Genomic DNA, 18842 nt, shown 5'->3' with positions numbered 1-18842 from the left:
TGTCTAAATCTAGAGAGACACAACCTTGGCTATTTCTCCTGAGTCGATTGTTCTAAGGTAGCTCAGTTTTGAACTTGGGGAAGTAGATATATAACAATCACCACTCCTTGTAACCATAGGATGCCTGAAAATAGACTAAGGGATGGGATTGCATTATTCCAGAAAATTACTGATAGCTGTAAAAATATTGAGTTATGTATATTATATAGTCCCTCATTTTTAAATGTTTGACCCAAATAGGTACAGATTGATATACAGAAACCTTATCTAGACAGAAATTCTAGTTTAGTCACAGGGTAATACAGAGTTCCTGTGGCAAAGGGCATATTCAGTCTCAGGAACATCTAGGCTGACAGATTGACCTCTGATTGAAAAACCAAGTTAATCAAATTTTAAAACAAATGAAATATTGTAGCCTAATTTTTATGTTTGCTACAGTTTGTGAGATGTTTCAGGAGCTAGCAGGGAAGATGTATGTTATTTGTGTTTGGAGTGTCTAATGCAGAAGCAGGAAGGAGGAGACATAATTTCATGATTCTACTCATTACACAGTGAGTAGATTAACAAACATTTGCAGTATTTAAGATACTTATTTGTGCACTGAGTCTCATTTTATAAATATATGAGAGTGTTACTTAATGACAGTATGCTTAAAAATATTAGTAAACTTTTATTAATTAGTTTTTATAAGCTTTTATTAATTAGTTCTAACCTTTAAATGTGAGAAATTATAAATGCACATAAAATTTTATTATCTTTGATAGAAAATTTAGTCTCCTTATATTAGAACAATACAAACTGCATTGCCTTGAAAGTACACACAGACCAATAATCCTCTTTCAATTTCTTATAATTCATGCATAGTTCATATATATCTCTGAAATATGTCTTGAAAACATGCCAAAGCATGATGACAGATATTACTTCAACTTCAACTAAGGTAGTTTCTGCAATACCATAGCACCTTTCTCTGAAGATGTTTTTGTAAGTTCTTGCAATTCTTATCTATATTCTTATTCTTTTGTTCACCCAAAATGGAGTAAACATGAAAAGAAAACATGGCCAGTGAGAATCCTTATTCTTGTTGTACTCAGTGTATCAGCCTATCTCCTTCTGCAATGTATGCTCAGCCTTGCATATACTAACAGTCACAAAGCTACCATGCTGGGCCCTGAACTCATCCCCTATACTTTTGCATGGAATTCAACTCATCTCACTTTTGCTTTTTTCATCTTGCTTGAAATTACATCATTTTCATAGCACATGCACATTGGTTTTAGGTAAAATTTATGTACTAAAGTGGAGTCTTTGATGAACGATTATGTATTTTTTTTCTCTATACAGGTTGAAACTGCTTATGGGTAAGGTAGAGTCTAAACAGGCTTGTGAAGATATAGTTTCAAGAGATGTGACCAATGATAGAAAAGTAATAACTTGTTCTGACTTGGAGTTTCCATGATACCAGGGACTTGGAATGAGTCAGAAATCCTTTATAATATCTTAAGGACATGATTTTGGTCCTTAGGGAAAAGTGGTCCTTCAGGGAAGACTTTATCAGCACAGGGAGTCTCCACAGGCCAGATCCTGATTAAGAGATCCATGATATTAGAATCTGGGAGAAGATAAAGGAGAGCTAAGTGATGTCATATATAGACATAAGTTGGCTATTTAATTTAAATAGTGTACTATATGATTAGGTTAAAATTTTATTTCTGGAGTGGTTGTACCAGTTTGCAATTCTACCAGCAATGGAGTATTATTCTTCTTTCTCCAAATCCTTACCAGCATGTGCTGTCACTTGAATTTTTGATCTTAGCTATTCTGATTGGTATAAGGTGTAATGTCGCAGTCATTTCGATTTGCATTTCCCTGATGACTAAGGATGTTGAACATTTTTTTAATACTTCTTGGCCAGTCAAGATTCCACTGTTTAGAATTCTCTATTTAGCTCTGAACCCCATTTGTTAATTGAGTTATTTGGGCTTTTTAGAATTTAACTTCTTTGGACTGAACCTGGAGATACCAATGGAAGAGTTACAGGAAGGACTGAAGGAGCCTCAAGCTGATTGAAACCCCACAGGAAGAACAGGAGTGTCAACTAACTGGACCCATCAGAGCTCGTAGGGAATAAACCACCAACCAGAGTATACATGGGCATGTCTATGGCTCCTGCTACATATGTAGCAAAGGTTTGCCATATATGACATCAATGGGAGGGGACGTGCTTTGTCCTGCAGAGGTAAAGAGAGATACTAGAATGTTGAGATGGGAGTGGGTGGGTGGGGTAGTACCCTCTTAGAGACAATGGGGAGGTAGGAATGGGATGGAAAGGGATAATAGAAAGTGGGACAACATTTGACATATATATATATATATATATATATATATATATATATATATATATATATAATCAATTAAAAATGAAAAAAACCCTTTTTCTGCTAATCAGGATTGTCAAAGAGTTCCCAAAACATGATGAACTATTATTGTTGCTCTTGTTTGCATGTGGCAAGTAAGTCTTTACTGCTGAAGATACCATTCACTTCAAATGTCAAATCCATAAGACCCAATAGATTCTGACCTGAAAGCATCTTTCCTGAATCTTAAATTTTATGCTTCCAGAAGGCATCAAGTAAGATTCCAAGCGAGGGATTCTAGCAAATAATCCTCCTCACCCATGATGCCTGTAAATCACAATGACCACCATGACATGATAACATTAGGATTCCATAGTGGCATTCATACTTTGCAGCAACCAACAGCTAGCTAATTGTACTAAAGGCTAACTCAAGGAGAGGAGGAGGAAGAAGGGGAGGTGTAATTAATTATATGTAGCAGAAAACTAGTAACTAATAAGGATCTGAGAAGTCATGGATCTTGGAAGAATCCTTGCAAATACCACTTTACTAAACAAGGACAATTCCTTACCAAATTAGAAGTATTTGTCCTTATACAAAATGATAAATGTAGTTCTCACCCTTCATCAAGAAAACTTATCTTTGCAATAGACTGAGACAATTACAGATAATCACAACCAACCAATATTCAGAGTTGTGGAGCACAACCTAATGATAAACCCATAACAGAATTCTTGTACCTAAGGTTCAGAAACCATTGCTTTAAAGGGTAGGACAGAATGTAAGATCAGGAGGAGCAGAATTTGCTGTTTAATTGTCTTCTAGGAATGCCAAATTTATTCCTATATAGTTTCAACATGATTTTATAAACATGAACTGGGCAAAGATGACACTAGTTAATATACTAACTTGGATAAAGAAAAGCTTGTGATGTCTCAACCCTAGACAAAGAACACAAGCAAATAGGAAAGGCTGAGAACAAGAGAAACAGTCTTTGCCAGGAAAGCACACATCAATTTATTATCCAAGAGCAGATGGTTAGGCCGGAAATCATGGCCATTCAAGTAACATTATGCAGACTTAAAAGGTTATATTTAAAGACAAACACATGCCTAGAAAACCCCTATCCCATGCCCCATTTTCCTTTTTGCTTTCATACATTTTTAAAAAATGTTAATCAAAGGTTTTATAAGTTTGGTAATGCTCAATCAGAAGTGTAACCCAATACCCAACCTAGATATATCAACTATCTTTGACTGGTGGAGATATTTGAACATCTGCCTCCATGGAGAGAAATGGGGAAAGGGGATGGCATCTGAAATGTAAATAAAATATCCAATAAAAAGAAATATATTAAACTTAAGATGCCATAAGTTTCTACACAATGTTATATAAACAATAAGATGATGTTGCTCCAGTTTAGAGGAAATCCTTGACTAGAATTGGGTAAAAGTTAGAAATTCTATAAGGAGTTCAAATGATGCAACACACATAATTATCACCTGTTTCATATAGTTTTATAGTCTTGTGGTTGCATCAAAGGCCAAATCTTTCATGGTCTCATAGGTAAACTCTCAATGATTTTTCATCTAAGTAACACCAATTATTATATAACTTATTATATAAGCTATAGTCTGTAGTTGGTGTGAAATATTTCTTTGATTTCTCAGTGCCATATATATAATATACAATATATATGTATATATATAATATGATATAATATATAGCATATATTATATTATATATTCTTCAAATATATACATTTATATATTATATTTTATTATATAAAATATATTATATATAATATGTATAATGAATTTGTATTTTTTATGGTTTTCCAAAAACACCATATTACAATATATCTCATGTATTCTTTCAGTACATTCATATACATAGTATAAGATAAATTGCTTCTAGTTACAGAGGAACACACCAGCAACATGTGGGGTACAGGTTAAATTGCCAATAATGATTTCATTTTGGTGAATGCTTTAGTTTGCTTTTCTTCTGCTGCTAGTTACTGCTAGTTACACTGTGTTGCTTTCCAATTAAAGGATACATCAAGGTAAAAAAAACATGCATGAATACATGCGAACATATGTACATACACAAACTACAATTAAGAAAAAAATATTCCAGGAATTTTGAAGGTAGTAAGGAGGGATATATGGGAGGAATTGGAAGGAGGAAATGGAATAGGAAATTACTTAATTATATTATAATCTCTTAAAAATTATTAATCAAAAACAGAGAAAAATGCTTATTTTAGCAGAAGATCCAGGCTACTAAAGAAGTACAGGACTGGTCAGAATGAAAAGAAAAATGACCTTGTGGTTCTCATCCCTGATTAGTACATTAAAAAAAGTCCCTCCACCAAAGGCTCAGAAACATTCTGTAAATATGACAATAAGGAACCAGAAGACCAGCAGAATTATTCTGAAATAGTGTCCACACTACGCAGATACTTGCATAGATTATTCTTGATGGCAGTCTGGTGTACAAACACATCTTCTTTGGTGTCATTTTGGTTTATAAATCCATATCTGTTTCTGACATTGAACTATTTGACAGTGCCAAGGACTTTGGTGGCGAGAACTTTCTTCTCTGAGTCCTCGCTGCCCATGGGTGCTGATGAGGCCGGGGTGGGCCCGGTGACTGTGTCTCTGCTGGGGCTCCCTGTGAGCAGCATGGAGGACACTGGGGCCTGTGGCACACTGCTGGCCACAGGGCTCTTAGGCACTGGGTCTGGGAGTGCCACGGAGGGTGTGGCATTAGGCACGGCCTGTGGGAGTGTGGTGCCACCAGTGGTGGCCCTGCCCGCCTTGCTCATGCAGCTCGAGGGCAGGGGACATGAGCGTTCACAGTCTTGCTGTGTCTCCTGGCCCCAAGGATGGCAGGTTGTAGAGCATTCATCCTTCCAATGTCCTGCCTCTCCACATTTGATGCAGATTTCTTCTGTTTTTACTGCCGCCACAAATGCCTGAGCTATGGATGCGACCTGGTTTAATGGGGTTCCTATTTCTCTGGTTGCTATAATCCACCTATCATGATGCTCTTCCCGGAGACCCTGGCAAGCTAGCCTAGACTCAGAAGTCATGCCTTCCCAAACAATGTTTTTAAGAAGAAGGTATCTAGCTGTGGGGTTGGAGATTTTTCTTTCTAAGCTCATTTTAGTTCTGAGAATAAAATCAGATAGGGATTCTCCAGACTTCTAATGAAGGGAGAGCAGGGAGTGGGTGGGGTCTTGTGACCCTGAAGGTGGTGGAGTGAGCCTGTTCCAGGCTTGAATGGCACATAGGTGGACCTGTTCATAGTACCCTGCTGGCTGATTTGCCTGTTGTGCCCCAGTAGAGAAATCTTCCTGGCCAAAGAGTTCTTTAAAACCCCATGGAGTGTCATAGCCCCTTCCCTGGTTTTTCCTGACTTGTTGAAGACATTCATCATGATAATAGGCTTTCCACTCTAGAAACATTAGGCCAGGGAGACCAGAATGGCAAATATTTCTGCAATCTTGAGGGGTGTTTAAATTGGCAATATGGCCCTGTAGGAGAGATTTTGTCCATGGTGCGTGAATGCCATCTTCCTTCACTGCCTGCCTGGGTTTTTTTAGGTCAGAGGCTTGGAGTGGGTACCAGTTAAGTGGTTTAGCTCAAGTGAGCTGGATATTAACTGGGAATGTTCAGGAGTTTGGGTTTTATCTATGGATTTTGAAGGTCTGCTTGGAGAAGGGGGAGGGGATTTATCTCTCTTTGGTTGAACAGGAGTTGGTGGAGTAAGAAGAGAGGCAGGCAAGAGCTCCTGTGGCATTTGAATGGAGCCTTGCCTTTGGGTGGGTGGGAGAGGGGACAGGAGGAGCACACAGTTTAACTGGCATTTCCTCCAAGGCATAAGGGGAGAGGGGTGGGTATATGGATTTTATCCCTCTTATTAGTTGGGTAAGGGCCTTGAGGTCTGAAACAAGGTGATTTTTGGAACCTTGATCTTTGAGTTCATTTGACTGAGGGGCCCCAGGAGCTCTGTTGTTGTTATCAGTCTGTCCTATTTTACATGGTCCTATACATTGCCGAATTGCAGCTAAGATCGGAAAAAAACTCACAAGGATTTTTTTTAATCTCTGTTTTTGATAAGGAAAGCTACTTTGCTTCATGAGTCTGGACTGTAAATATTATCCTCTGCCATGCATGGTGCTATCTGAAGGACTTCCTCCCAAAACAATGAGGCTTGCTTTTTCTCTATTTTTATTCCATGGGTCTTTAGTAGGGAATATATTTGCCTGGCCTGGGGTGAACGTTTATGTGAGGTGGAGTTCCCCATGATAGGAAAGAGGAGAAATGCTTTGTCCAATGGGAACGTTCCCTTGGCCTATTGGCTTTTGGGGGATTCCACAGTGGTCCAAGAGCGCCAAGCCTTCCTGCAGATTTAAGAACTGGCAGCTGCCCTGTGGCTTTTAACTGGCTGCTGCATTACCAGGTTTTTTCTTTTTGTTTTAAAGACAGTCTAGATAGTAGTCTTTGCCAACGCCCATCATGAGCTGTCGGGATTTTAGCAGAGGCCAGGGAAACCTTGAACCAACACCAGACAGTGGCCCTGGCCAGGAGGTAGTAAAAGCTCCCTTGGCTTACTTAAATCCATGTGATAGCTCCGACTGAAACACAGGAGGAAAAAACAGATTGCTTGTTTCAAGAGTTGGGGGGCTCACCTTCCCGTGGTATCAGTTTCTGTGGATGTGTGGCTGTCCAAGGCCTGATGTTTGAGGGCGCCAGCTGTAGGGAAAAATATGACTGGGATACCCAGGGTTCCTCCCGCCATGTTCTGGATAGTTGGCTGGGAAGGCTCTGGGTTCCTCCAGCTGGAGGTTGGGCCTGGCTACTAATTAATCAAAAGCCTCTCCCCAGCTCCTCATGGTTCCTCATGGCAGCTCAGCCCCAACACACGAGGAAGTCCTTGGGTTTCCAAAACTGGTTTATTCACATGGCGGATGGTGAATGGATCTGGATGCATACCCCCCCCCCAAAACCCACGGTGGACCTGAGTTTAAAAGGGAGGGGAAGAGTGGGAAGGGGCTGGGGAGGAATGTTTAATCTGCTCCACCTCTGGCCTTCAGGTACCTCATTCGTTTGTAAATCTCTCTAGGCCCCTTCACACCCTCCACCTGTGTACATGACTGAAGGGTGAAGGTGGAATAGAGATTAGACCTCGTGTTAGGCCTGACAGCAGAGGATCATGGTAAAAATAAAAGGAACAAATAAGAACTCTCCAAATCATCAAGTCCAAGCTACCATATTTTATTTCTTCTCATTGTATCAATATTCAGTACATCATAAATACATTCTAAAACTCACCGCTATAAAGCTGTTTTAAGTGGCAGATACTTGTAATTACTGATAAGTTATGATACAATATTTCATACTTATATAATGTTATATAATGGTTAAATTACAGTAATAAGTCAGATTACCACATGCATTCTTTTACTTTCTTAGGATGAATGTATTCAACATTTTCTCCTTTAAGATATATAAGATATTATATTTAACTGTATTTATCTGTGGCATAACATACCAGGATCTAATATAGCTAACACAAATGCAATTGGAATAATTGTGTTGGTATTTGTTTCTTAAAATCTTTGACTTTATTATCCTTAAATTTATGCACATTAGGATGATTGCCAGACTCAATATTTGTCTATTGTAAGGACTGTGTAAGGTGTAGTTTGATCAATTGTAGATAGTTTTCCATAATTCCTGATTTGGAAAAAAATTTGGAAAAATGTTTAATAACCATTGTCTTCTTTTAAGAGATTCAACCAGGTTGAAAGAGTGATTTCTGAGTTTTTATTTCTTAAAACATTTCATGACTTTTATGTTGTTTCATATTCAACACAGTTTAGCATGTGTGCATTCATCACTTGAAATGTGTATAGTCCAAATTACATTGGGTTATAAGTATAAAACACACAAAAGGCTTTGAAGAATGAAAAGAATGAAAGCAAAATATATAAACAAAGAATTTTATGTCAATTTTGAAGTAGTTACTGGTCAATTTGGCCATGAATACTATCACATTTACAGTAATATTTATGCACACATAATGTATACACACCATATATTTATAGTGCAGCAATTTGTTAATATTTATCACTGATATTATTGATTGTAACACGAATTAAATTAACATGTGAACATTATAATAGTATATAATAAGGAACATGTTGTTTAAACTAGCAAGGAGTCACCAGAAAAGAATGACATTTGTGTGGAATACATTACATTTCCAATAGATAGCACTGCTCTAAAACATCCCCCAGGGGAACATAAAGAGGAGTAGTGAATGAGCGATTAAGATTTTGTTGAAGAAAAAGTACCAATGACTCTTGTCATGGCCCCCAGGACCTCCTTATTCCTCAGACTATAGATGATGGGGTTGAGCATGGGGGTGAGGATAGTGTAGAAGACAGCTAGAATCTTATCCTCTGTAGGGGAACGAAGACTCCTAGGTCGAAGGTAGGTGTAGACAAAAGGTGCATAGTAAAATGTCACCACAGTTAAGTGAGTTGAGCATGTGGTGAAGGCCTTTCTCTTCCCCTCTTTTGAGCGCATATGGAAGACAGCATAAAGGACTCGACCATAGGAAGCTGTGATCCCAAGGAAAGGCAGTAGGAGAAACAGGCTTGTGCTCACAAACACCATGTACTCATAAACCCAAGTGTCCATACAGGCCAGGGGCAACATGGCTGGAACATCACAGAAAAAATGGTTAATAGACCTAGAATGGCAGTAAGGAATATGAAGGGCATAGACAGTATGTGCTAAAGAGTTGATTGAGCCTAATATCCAGGATCCTATGATCATCTTCAAACACATTATTTTGCTCATGCGAATGGGATAATGAAGGGGATGGCAGATAGCCACAAAACGGTCATAAGCCATGGAAGCCAGGAGCAAGCCCTCAGAACATGCCATGGTCAAGAAAAAGAAGGATTGCAATCCACAACCCAGAAAGGTAATGCTTTTCTGACCAGAGAGAAAGTTAAATGCCATTTTGGGAACAGTGGTAGAAATATACATCAAGTCCATGAGAGAAAGCTGACTCAGTAGAATGTACATGGGGGTGTGAAGCCTTGGATCCACACGAATGAGGTGGATCATTCCTGAGTTGCCACACAAAGCCAGAAAGAAGACGAGTATAATGAGCAGCAAAAGTAGTAAGCCAGTTTGGTTTTGTGGAAGCAACCCTAACAGAGTGAAATCACTTGAGCTCTGATTCCATTTCTCCATGAAAACATATATCTTTATATTTTTTGAAAAGAGTGACCTGAAAGCAAAGACACTTATCATATGACATAGAACAGAATAAAGAGAAACTGGCTTGTACTGAATGCTTGCACTGAATTGTTCTTCCAGCACTATCATTCTGTTGAACTTATTTTTAAATCTTCACTGAATATTCCTTCCCATTTACTTGTTGCCATGTTGTCAACTCAAACTTGTGGCAACATGTGTAAGATGGCTAACACAATTCCCACTTGTCACTCCACACAAGCCCATTACTTAACACAAGTACTACAGATTTTCTATGTCCATTTCATTCTGTTCTCTGCAACACTGGCCTTTCTGGCCATTCTTCCATAACTGACCTTATATTATATACATCCTAGTGATCAAATACAAAGAATAGTTTGTACAATTATTCAAATATAGTAATGAATCACCTGGGATTTCATGAATACAATAAAAGAGAACTTATTACAAAAACTGGGAATACACTTACAACTATTTACTAAGAAAATATTTACAATAAAAATGGCAATAGGCAAGAGTAAAAATGAGATGACAAGCATCCTGTATCCCTTTACCACTTTTTAAAACAAACACTTATGACTTGATAGATAACTGTGAAGCCAAAATAAAAATCATCATCACTATGTTACACTCATGCTTTTAAACCATTGTTTATTAACTCATTCAACATCATGCAATCTGTAGCCAAAATTAAAACAACAAAATCAGATACATGGACTAATGGTGTGTAATGATTTTTTTGTATGAGGAAACCTGAGTTAGACAAAGAGACAAAAGTATTTGAAATGGATCCTTGTGGGGCCACCATGTACAGGTGTAATATAAACAGGACTTTGTGAATACCTGATTCAAAATTGTGATCAAGGGGCAGAGCTCAATTTTGGGGTGGTTGATGATAATATTAGAATTGTGGTTAAGAATGGCAGAGATGAGCTCAATTGTGTAAAAGCTCATATACTTATAATTTGGGGACACTGTATACAGGTGTCATGTAAACAGGGATCATATAAATAGGTCTTTTTGAAGTTCTATACTCAAAGTGATGAGCAAGGAACAGAGTCATGGGAGAGAGTCAATGAGGAAAAAACAATGAGACAAGTGCTTGTGAAGAGGGCAGGTGTGAGGATAAGTGTATGGGGAACAAAGGACCTGGATTCTGATCTGGATAAGACATTAAAAGAGGGAGGGTACTATGGTCTTAGGTACATTTCTCCTCCTCATCCAGAATGTTGCCATGAGGACTTCAGAGAAGACTAGTTAGAGGGAATGTGAATATCTGATGGCTAATCTAGATTTGAAAAGAGAGCCGCATGTTCCAGAAAAACACTGCTGCCTGGGCACATTAGGTCTGTGGGTTCCCTACCTGGACATAGTCTACAGTCTGATGATTAATTGATGTCTAGTCCCCAGGAAAGAACATATTTACAGCAAGATCTTCCCTTTGTGCCTGTTGAAAAGAATAAAACATTATCCTTAGAGATGATAAATTATTGTTCATACTGACAAAACTTAGAATATCATTTTAAAAACCAATATTCTGCACCATTTCTCTTTTTTTGTTTGTTTGTTTTTTTTGAGACAGGGTTTCTCTGTGTAGTCCTGCCTGGCTGTCCTGGAACTCACTCTGTAGACCAGGCTATCCTCGAACTCAGAAATCTGCCTGCCTCTGCCTCCCAAGTGCTGGGATTAAAGGCGTGTGCCACCACCACCCGGCTTCTGCACTATTTCTTGTGAATAAAAATGAACCTTTAGGGGAACTTCTTTTACTTCCTTGAATATAGGTTTAGCATTGGAAGAAGGTATGTTAGACCATCTTCTAAAGATGTTTTTCTAACAGCCAGCTTTGGACACAGAATCTTCCCTAAACTTACATTTCACAGGCTTGATGTCTATGAAAGGGATGTAAAAAGGAGCACAGGTGTGTGCTCTCATATCCCCTCTCAGTGGTCACAAACAGGTTTTTATGATAGTTAGAACAGTAATTATTTTGTTTCCAATGTTAGAAACTGTTTTTTGACACACTGTACTAGAGCTATTTTCAGGAGGCTAGATACCTGGAATTTGAAGGTTTAGGATTTTAGAAATTGAGTCATAGCCAAAGATCTTTCATTTATTCCCACACAATTTCTTTATTGTGTCTGAGCATTATTTGATATATTGGACTCAGGAAGAACCACATTGTTAGATTTTAGTTTTAAAAGTCTTATAGTAGTTACAGTGTAGATGTTTATGTGCTCCTTGATCACTCCAAAGGACATGAAAAACAAAGTTGTTTAAAGCTCTGTCATGAAGAGTCCTATTATATAGGAGTGCTACAAATGCAGTATTCTGGATTAATTTTGCAAAGTTGCAGGTGTATACACACACAACAGAAATACTCAGGTTGCTGGAAATCTACAGAGCACAAGACCAAACAGGATATTGACCCCTGCTTAGTCTTAAAAACTCCACAGAACACCAGAGACTATGATCCTCTGCATTTAGCAAACATTAGGTCCTTACAAAATATCCATCTTTTTACTCCATTCAATATAACTTTTGGGAAACCTCAAGACTAGAAAAATTCAGTCTTTCACTAATGACTACAATCTTTAAAACAGCACATTGTAGAGTTTAAATATATTTGCATTGTTTCTCTTCCATTGTAAGTTCACTTTTCTTTTTTAAGTGGTTATAAAAAATCTACATTTTCTGTGCAAGAGAAAATAATTCTTCATAATAAGAAACCAACAATTTCAGAACACCTCCCCTGTCATCTCACCTTTTCTAAAGGTCTTGTATTTGTGGGAGAAAGTACATTGCTGACACTCTGTTGTTCTTTGCAAGGTTTCCGTACTGTCTCTACTCACAAAGACTGCCATGCACAACAGGTTAGCAATCCTACATCAGTCCAAAACTCTGCTTCTTGCCCAGGAACCTTTTTTTATCTGCCAAAATCTCTGGAAAAAAATTGTAGAATTATTTACTGTCATCTTATTTATGAGAATGAGACCAGAAAGAATTTCATTTCTTGTCATGAAACATTTGTATGCTTAGTGTGTATTTAGCATATCTTTCAGGTTTTACAAGTTCTTTGTTTGTATGAGACTCAAGGAGTATTTCATATCTGTTTCTCAATATTATAGTGATGAAATATAGAATGGCAAAATGCTGTAGTTTATATGTGCTACTTTGGATCATCAAACCTTAGATATTCTTCTTTTTCTTCTAATTGATCCCTCATGTCTAATTCTACAGAGACAACAAGCTTTTGGCCATTCGCTTTGGCTTGGCTGGTCTGAGATTACTCAGTTCTGAACTTAGAGAGACAAATAAATAACAACAAACTTTCCTACAATTGCAGGATGTTTGAAAATAGAATATTATTGTATATCACATTATTTCAGAATATGACTTGAGAGCTGTAGGGTTATTAGACAATATGTATTAAAGTCATTTTAATACATACTTAATATGTATCTGTCATTTTAAAACTTTGAACCCCAAAGGGGTACACAATATATATGCTGAACCACTATTTTAGACCTAAACTCTATGTCATAGCTTGATATTGAGGTCTTGTGATAGTGAGGCTAATCAGACTCAATCAGGATGATAGGTCTACCAGAGATTAAGAAACCAATTTGGACAAATTATATCACAAATCAAAACTTGTAGCTAAATATTTAAATCTAATATAATTAATTAAAAACTTAAGGACAAACTCAAAGATGTAAATTACCTGTTTCTATAGTGTTTATACAAAAACAGAAGTGAGTTGATTAAGAACTGTATTATCCTACTAACCCACATTTTGTTAAAATAGATTAGCAAACATTTAAAGTTATTTAAGACATTTATGTCCAAGTTTATATATTACAAATATGAATGAAATGATGTGTAAACTTTTACCATTTGGTTCCATTACCTTTATGTGTGCAGATGTTTATTATTGTTCCTCATTAAGTATGCATGCTCAGTTTTGCAAGTAGTAACAGTGTTCAGTACTATCTGCTGTAGGCTGAATCCAACCCCTGTACTTTGCATGCAACACATCTTTTTTCACCTCTGCCTTTTCCTGACTATTATGATGTTAACGGATCCTCCAAACACATGGACACTACTTGTTTACTATAACTGTGGTGTGAAAAGTAAAGTATTTGGCTTGTGACTCTTCATTTTTTTCTGTGTATAAAAGTAGAAGCTATGGTGGTGGAGGGACCATGGATAAAGGGTTTTGAAAGCTGTAATTAATAAGGTTATGAAAGAAAACAAATTACCCTGGCATGATACTTCCATAATACCATGGAATTGGAATGAGACAGAGATCTTTTGTAGTATATTAGTGACAACTATGTTTTGGTGTTCTAGGTAAAGTGGTCTTGAGATAACTTTATCAGCACAGGAAATTTTCACAAGCCATATCCTGGTTAAGAGGTAAAATTGATGATCTTGGACCCAGGGGAGGGGCAGAAAATTGATATTCCTACAGGTATATACAAGATATTTAGTTTGAATAGTGACTATATTATTGACACATTATCTGAGAAAAATAATATTAATAACTGTGACATTTTGGAATGAGCAAATATCAATGGACACATTTTAGAATGTTATAGTTTTGCTCCCTATTTTCACTTCTATGTAAAATAAATATTCTTGCCAGGCAGTGGTAGTGCACGCCTTTAATCCCAGCTCTTGGGAGGCAGAGGCAGGTGGATTTCTGAGTTTGAGGCAAGCCTGGTCTACAGAGTGAGTTCCAGGACAGCCAGGGCCATACAGAGAAACCATATCTCAAAAAATCAAAAAAAATTCTTTATTATATTTTATATGGGTTTTCTTGTGTAACATAGGTTTGTACTGAGTTCAGTGAAAGTTTTCTTTTGATGTAATTCAGGCTGGTCTTGAATTCAGTGTCTTATTGTTTTTTCCTCCTAACTATTGGGGTTCTTACCTTGACAAACATTGAAATTATTTATTATGTTCACCAAGAATCCAGTAAAGTTGATTTTCTTCTCAGAGGGGCACATGCTGAAAATATCAATGTATTTACACTAATATCAAGAACAACATAGATGGTGACACTCTTTCCTAACCTATTGAACACAGTGCTTGAAGTTCTATAAACAGGAAAAGAAGTTAAAACATGGATAGTATCAGATAACATGATTTTATACTTGAGATCTTACAGACTCCACTAAACCTCCCATATCTAGTAAACATTTTCCTTAAAGTATATTGATACAAAATCTACACAGAGATATCAGAATATAATAATGATAAAAATCAATGAAAATGAATTCAGGAAAACAATCCTGAGGTATTAAGAGGCTTACAGAAAATTAATTTTTCAGATTAAACCTAACCAAGGAAATTAAAGACATTTAGGCTTGAAATTTTAAGATAATAAAGAAATGGAGAGATAACAGAAGGTGGAAATATTTCCTATGCTCATGGATTGCAAAAAATAATCTTGTATTAATCAAATCCTTCTACATATTCTATGCAACATTAATAAAAATTCCAACGCTATTGTCAGACAAAGCAATTTCAAAATTGACATGGCAATATAAAAAATACAAGGATATCCAAAGAAATATTAACCAAAAAGAATACTTTTAGAAGCATCACACTACCTCCTTTCAAAATATAAAACAGGTTATATTAACAAAATCAGAAATGTAATGGCACAGAAAGCAGACACAGAGACTAATGGAATAGAATAGAGAAGTTAGACATGAGTAGACATGAATACTGCTACCTGAGTTTTGACAGAGATGTCAAAAATATACACCAGAGAAAAGATGGCATGTTTAACAAATGTTTCATAGAATCCTGCATTTCAACATACAGAAAAGTGAAACTAAACTTTTATTTGTCACCCTCTGTAAAACAGCTTCAAATGTCTAGGATCTGAGCATAAGCTCTAGTACTGGAAAATTGCCAGAGAAAAAAGTAGGGAGTAGGCTTCAACTCAAAGGTACAGGTAGTGACTTCCTTAAGCAAACTCCACTAGTACATGCAGCTAAACAAACAATTGAAAAATATGATCTCATAAAATTCAAAATTCTGTAAGAGGACACAGTAAATAAAATGAAGAGGTTTCCATAGTTGGTATAAAATTTTTACCAGCTCTGTATTTCATATAAGTGTTTGCATAATATAAAGAACTTAATAAAACTAAAGAGCAAAAAATAAACCCCAAGTCAACTCATGTTTTTTAAATGGAATATAAATGTGAACAAAAATTTCTCAAAACAAAACATAATAATTACTTAAACACATTAAAAATGCTTGTAAGGGAAATATAGACTAAAACTGCTTTAACCATATCACAGCCTTTTTAAAATGAGCAAAGAGACAGTCTTTTCATCATTCTATCAAGGTGCCTGGCTTTATGACTAAATGCGTTTTATGCCTAGGACACATAAAAATCAAATCAAATCAAATCAAATCAAATCAAATCAAATCAAATCAAATAGTCATCAGATGTCGCAGCCTGAGCAAAATGTTGAGGCCCAGGCTGCCCCACGTTGGGTGCCAAAAAAATATGTTGTGGCCCGAGCAAAATGTTGAGGCCCAGGCTGACCCATGTTTGGGCGGCCACTGTATCCATGTCCAAGCTGCCGCTCCAGTCCACAGGTCGGGGTTCAGCAAGAGAGAGAGTGAGGACGGACTCAAAGAATGGAGACCAGACAGACTGATTCAATCCTGTTTCTTCTTCAGTCTCTCTTTTTTGTCCCAAGTCTAGCTGTACTCTCTAAAGAGTCTCCCTAAAGAGTATATCTAAAGAGTCTCCTAAAAGTGTCTGATTCACTCATCTGTCTTCTCTGGTTCTCTGATATGTCTTCTGTCTGCCTCTCACCTTTATATGCCTCACTTCTAAGCCATGCCTTTTGGTCACACTTTTAATCATGCCCTTAGGTCTTGTCTCTAAATCTGATCTCTACACTTCTAAGTCACATTCTTAAGTTACACACCTTTGATCTCACACACCTTTAATCTTACAAACCCAAGGTAACTAAACCAAGATTATCAGAGTGTGCTCAGCTGTTGTAGGCTATTGTAATCCAAGTCTCATGTCAAGGTATATGGCTCAAGATGGCTGCAAAGCTGATAGCTGCTTTCTGCTAAAAGTTGCCCCCAACAATCAGAGAAATGCAAATCAAAATGATCCTGATATTCCATCTCACACAACTTAGAATAGCTAAGATAAAAAAAACTCACATGGCAGCAGATGCTGGTTAGGATGTAGAGAAAGAAGAACACTCCTCCATTGCTGGTGGGATTGCATGCTAGTACTCTGGAAATCAGTTTGGTGGCTCCTCAGAAAATTCAACATAGTATTACCTGAGGACCCAGCTATACCACTTCTGGGCATATACCCAATAGATGGTCCAATATATAACAAGGGCATGTGCTCCACTATGTTCATAATAGCTTTGTTTATAATAGCCAGAAGCTGCAAAGATCCCAGATGTCCCTCAATAGAGGAATGGATACAGAATTTCTCAATTCTGTACATTTACACAGTGGTACATTTACACAGTGGAGAACTATTCAGCTATTAAAAACAATGACTTCATAAAATTTTCCAGCAAATAGATGGAACTGGAAAATATCATCCTGAATGAGGTAACCCAGTCCCAAAAGAACACACATGGTTTGTACTCACTGATAAGTGGATATTAGCCCAAAAGCTTGGAATAATTCCCCCAAAACTCACAGATCATATGAAGCACAAGAAGAAGAAAGACTAACGTGTGGATGTTTCACTCCTACTTAGAAGTAGAGAACAAAATAATCATGGGAGGTAGAGGGAGAGAGGTAGTGTGGAGGGAGAGAGGAAGAGGAGGGAAAAGGGGAGGCAATATCAGGTGTGGTAAGAGACAGGGACAAATACAAAGGTTCAGGAAATTTAATTGAGGAGTGTGGCAGTGAGGAATGGGGAACTGGAAGTAGACACTAGAAAGCCCCAGATGCCAGGAAAGCAAAAGTGGTGTCCCAGGACCCAACAGGGATGACATTAGCCAAAATACTCAACAAAGGGGAGAGAGAACCTGTAGAGACCATATTCAGTGTTTAGGAATAGTTCCTAGTTGAGGGATAGGGCTACCCACCCATCTCCAAAATTTTAACCCATAATTCCTCCTGACTAAAAAAAATACAGGGACAAAGAGTGGAGCAGAGACTGAAGGAAAGACCATCCAGAGACTTTGCCACCTGGGGATCCATCCCATATGCAGACACCAAACATAGACACTATTGTTGATGCCAAAAAGACCTTGCTGACAGGAGCTTGATATAGCTGCCAGATCCTGACAAATACAGATGTGGATGCATGTAGCCAACCATCGGACTGATCACAGGGACCCTATTGGAGGAATTAGGGGAAGGACTGAAAAACCTGAAGGGGTTTGCAACCCCATAGAAAGAACAATATCAACAATCCAGACCTCCCCCAGAGCTCCCATTAGCTAAACCATCAACCAAAGAGTACAGATGGAGGGACTCAGGGCTCCAGCTGCATATGTACCAGATGATGGCCTGACATCAATGGGAAGGGAGGTCCTTGGTCCTGTGAAGGCTTGATGTTCAGTGTAGGGGAATGCTAGGGCTGTGAGGCAAGAGTGGGTGGATGGGTGGGGGAGCACCCCCATAGAAACAGGAGAAGAGGGATGGGATAAGGGTTTGCAGAGGGGAAACTGGAAAAGGGATAATATTTGAAATGTAAATAAATAAAATAACCAATAAAGAAAAGAAAAATCAAATCAAATCTAAGTAAACCAAACCAAACCAAATCAAGTCAAGTCAAGTCAAATCAAATCAAATCCAGGCATCATAGTTTAGGAGAAGATAGAGGGATAGAGACTTGCATTCTACCATGCCACATTGTATGAGTGAGGAAAGATGCCCACAGATCTGCCCTATACCTCATGGTATAGGCAGGCCATAGGCACACAGAAACCCACTAAACAATCTCAATGCAGCCTTGGATGATAGACAGTCAACTATAGACCACCATGCCTCCCTCATATTTACTCTCCTGCCCATGACATAAGAGTACCATAGCCATCTGATGGCCTGGAGGATGTCACTCGGGTCTGCTAGTCATGTGGCCACCCTGCAGCAGGAGCCACCACAATGTGAAAGTATATGGTAGACAGATGAAAAAAGGGAAGTGTATTAGCTTGAGCAATAT

The 18842-nt window shown here is 37.7% G+C and overlaps 1 protein-coding gene across 2 annotated transcripts; it reads right to left on the bottom strand.

Annotated features, from left to right (window-relative positions):
• Positions 1-7621: 7621 nt before the first annotated feature.
• Positions 7622-12807, bottom strand: LOC117717980 (olfactory receptor 2L13-like). Of its 2 annotated transcripts, XM_076942636.1 has the most exons (3): positions 12423-12807; positions 11025-11108; positions 7622-9674 (listed from the first exon to the last, which is right to left on the bottom strand). In XM_076942636.1, the coding sequence occupies exons 2-3, from the start codon at positions 11030-11032 to the stop codon at positions 8699-8701; spliced, it is 984 nt and encodes a 327-aa protein (XP_076798751.1). In that variant the 5' UTR covers positions 11033-11108; positions 12423-12807; the 3' UTR covers positions 7622-8698. The 2 variants fall into 2 exon arrangements, with proteins under 2 accessions (XP_076798751.1, XP_076798750.1); XM_076942635.1 differs by having other exon boundaries at positions 7622-11108.
• Positions 12808-18842: the final 6035 nt, after the last annotated feature.

This window comes from Arvicanthis niloticus, chromosome 12 (assembly GCF_011762505.2).
Source record: "Arvicanthis niloticus isolate mArvNil1 chromosome 12, mArvNil1.pat.X, whole genome shotgun sequence".
In the NCBI taxonomy this organism is placed as follows: Eukaryota; Metazoa; Chordata; class Mammalia; order Rodentia; family Muridae; genus Arvicanthis; species Arvicanthis niloticus.
This window is presented reverse-complemented; position numbering and strand designations above follow the sequence as displayed.

Coding starts and splice junctions, on each gene's coding strand:
- LOC117717980 (XM_076942635.1), bottom strand. CDS start 9,772: ATGATAGTGCTGGAAGAACAATTCAGTGCAAGCATTCAGTACAAGCCA.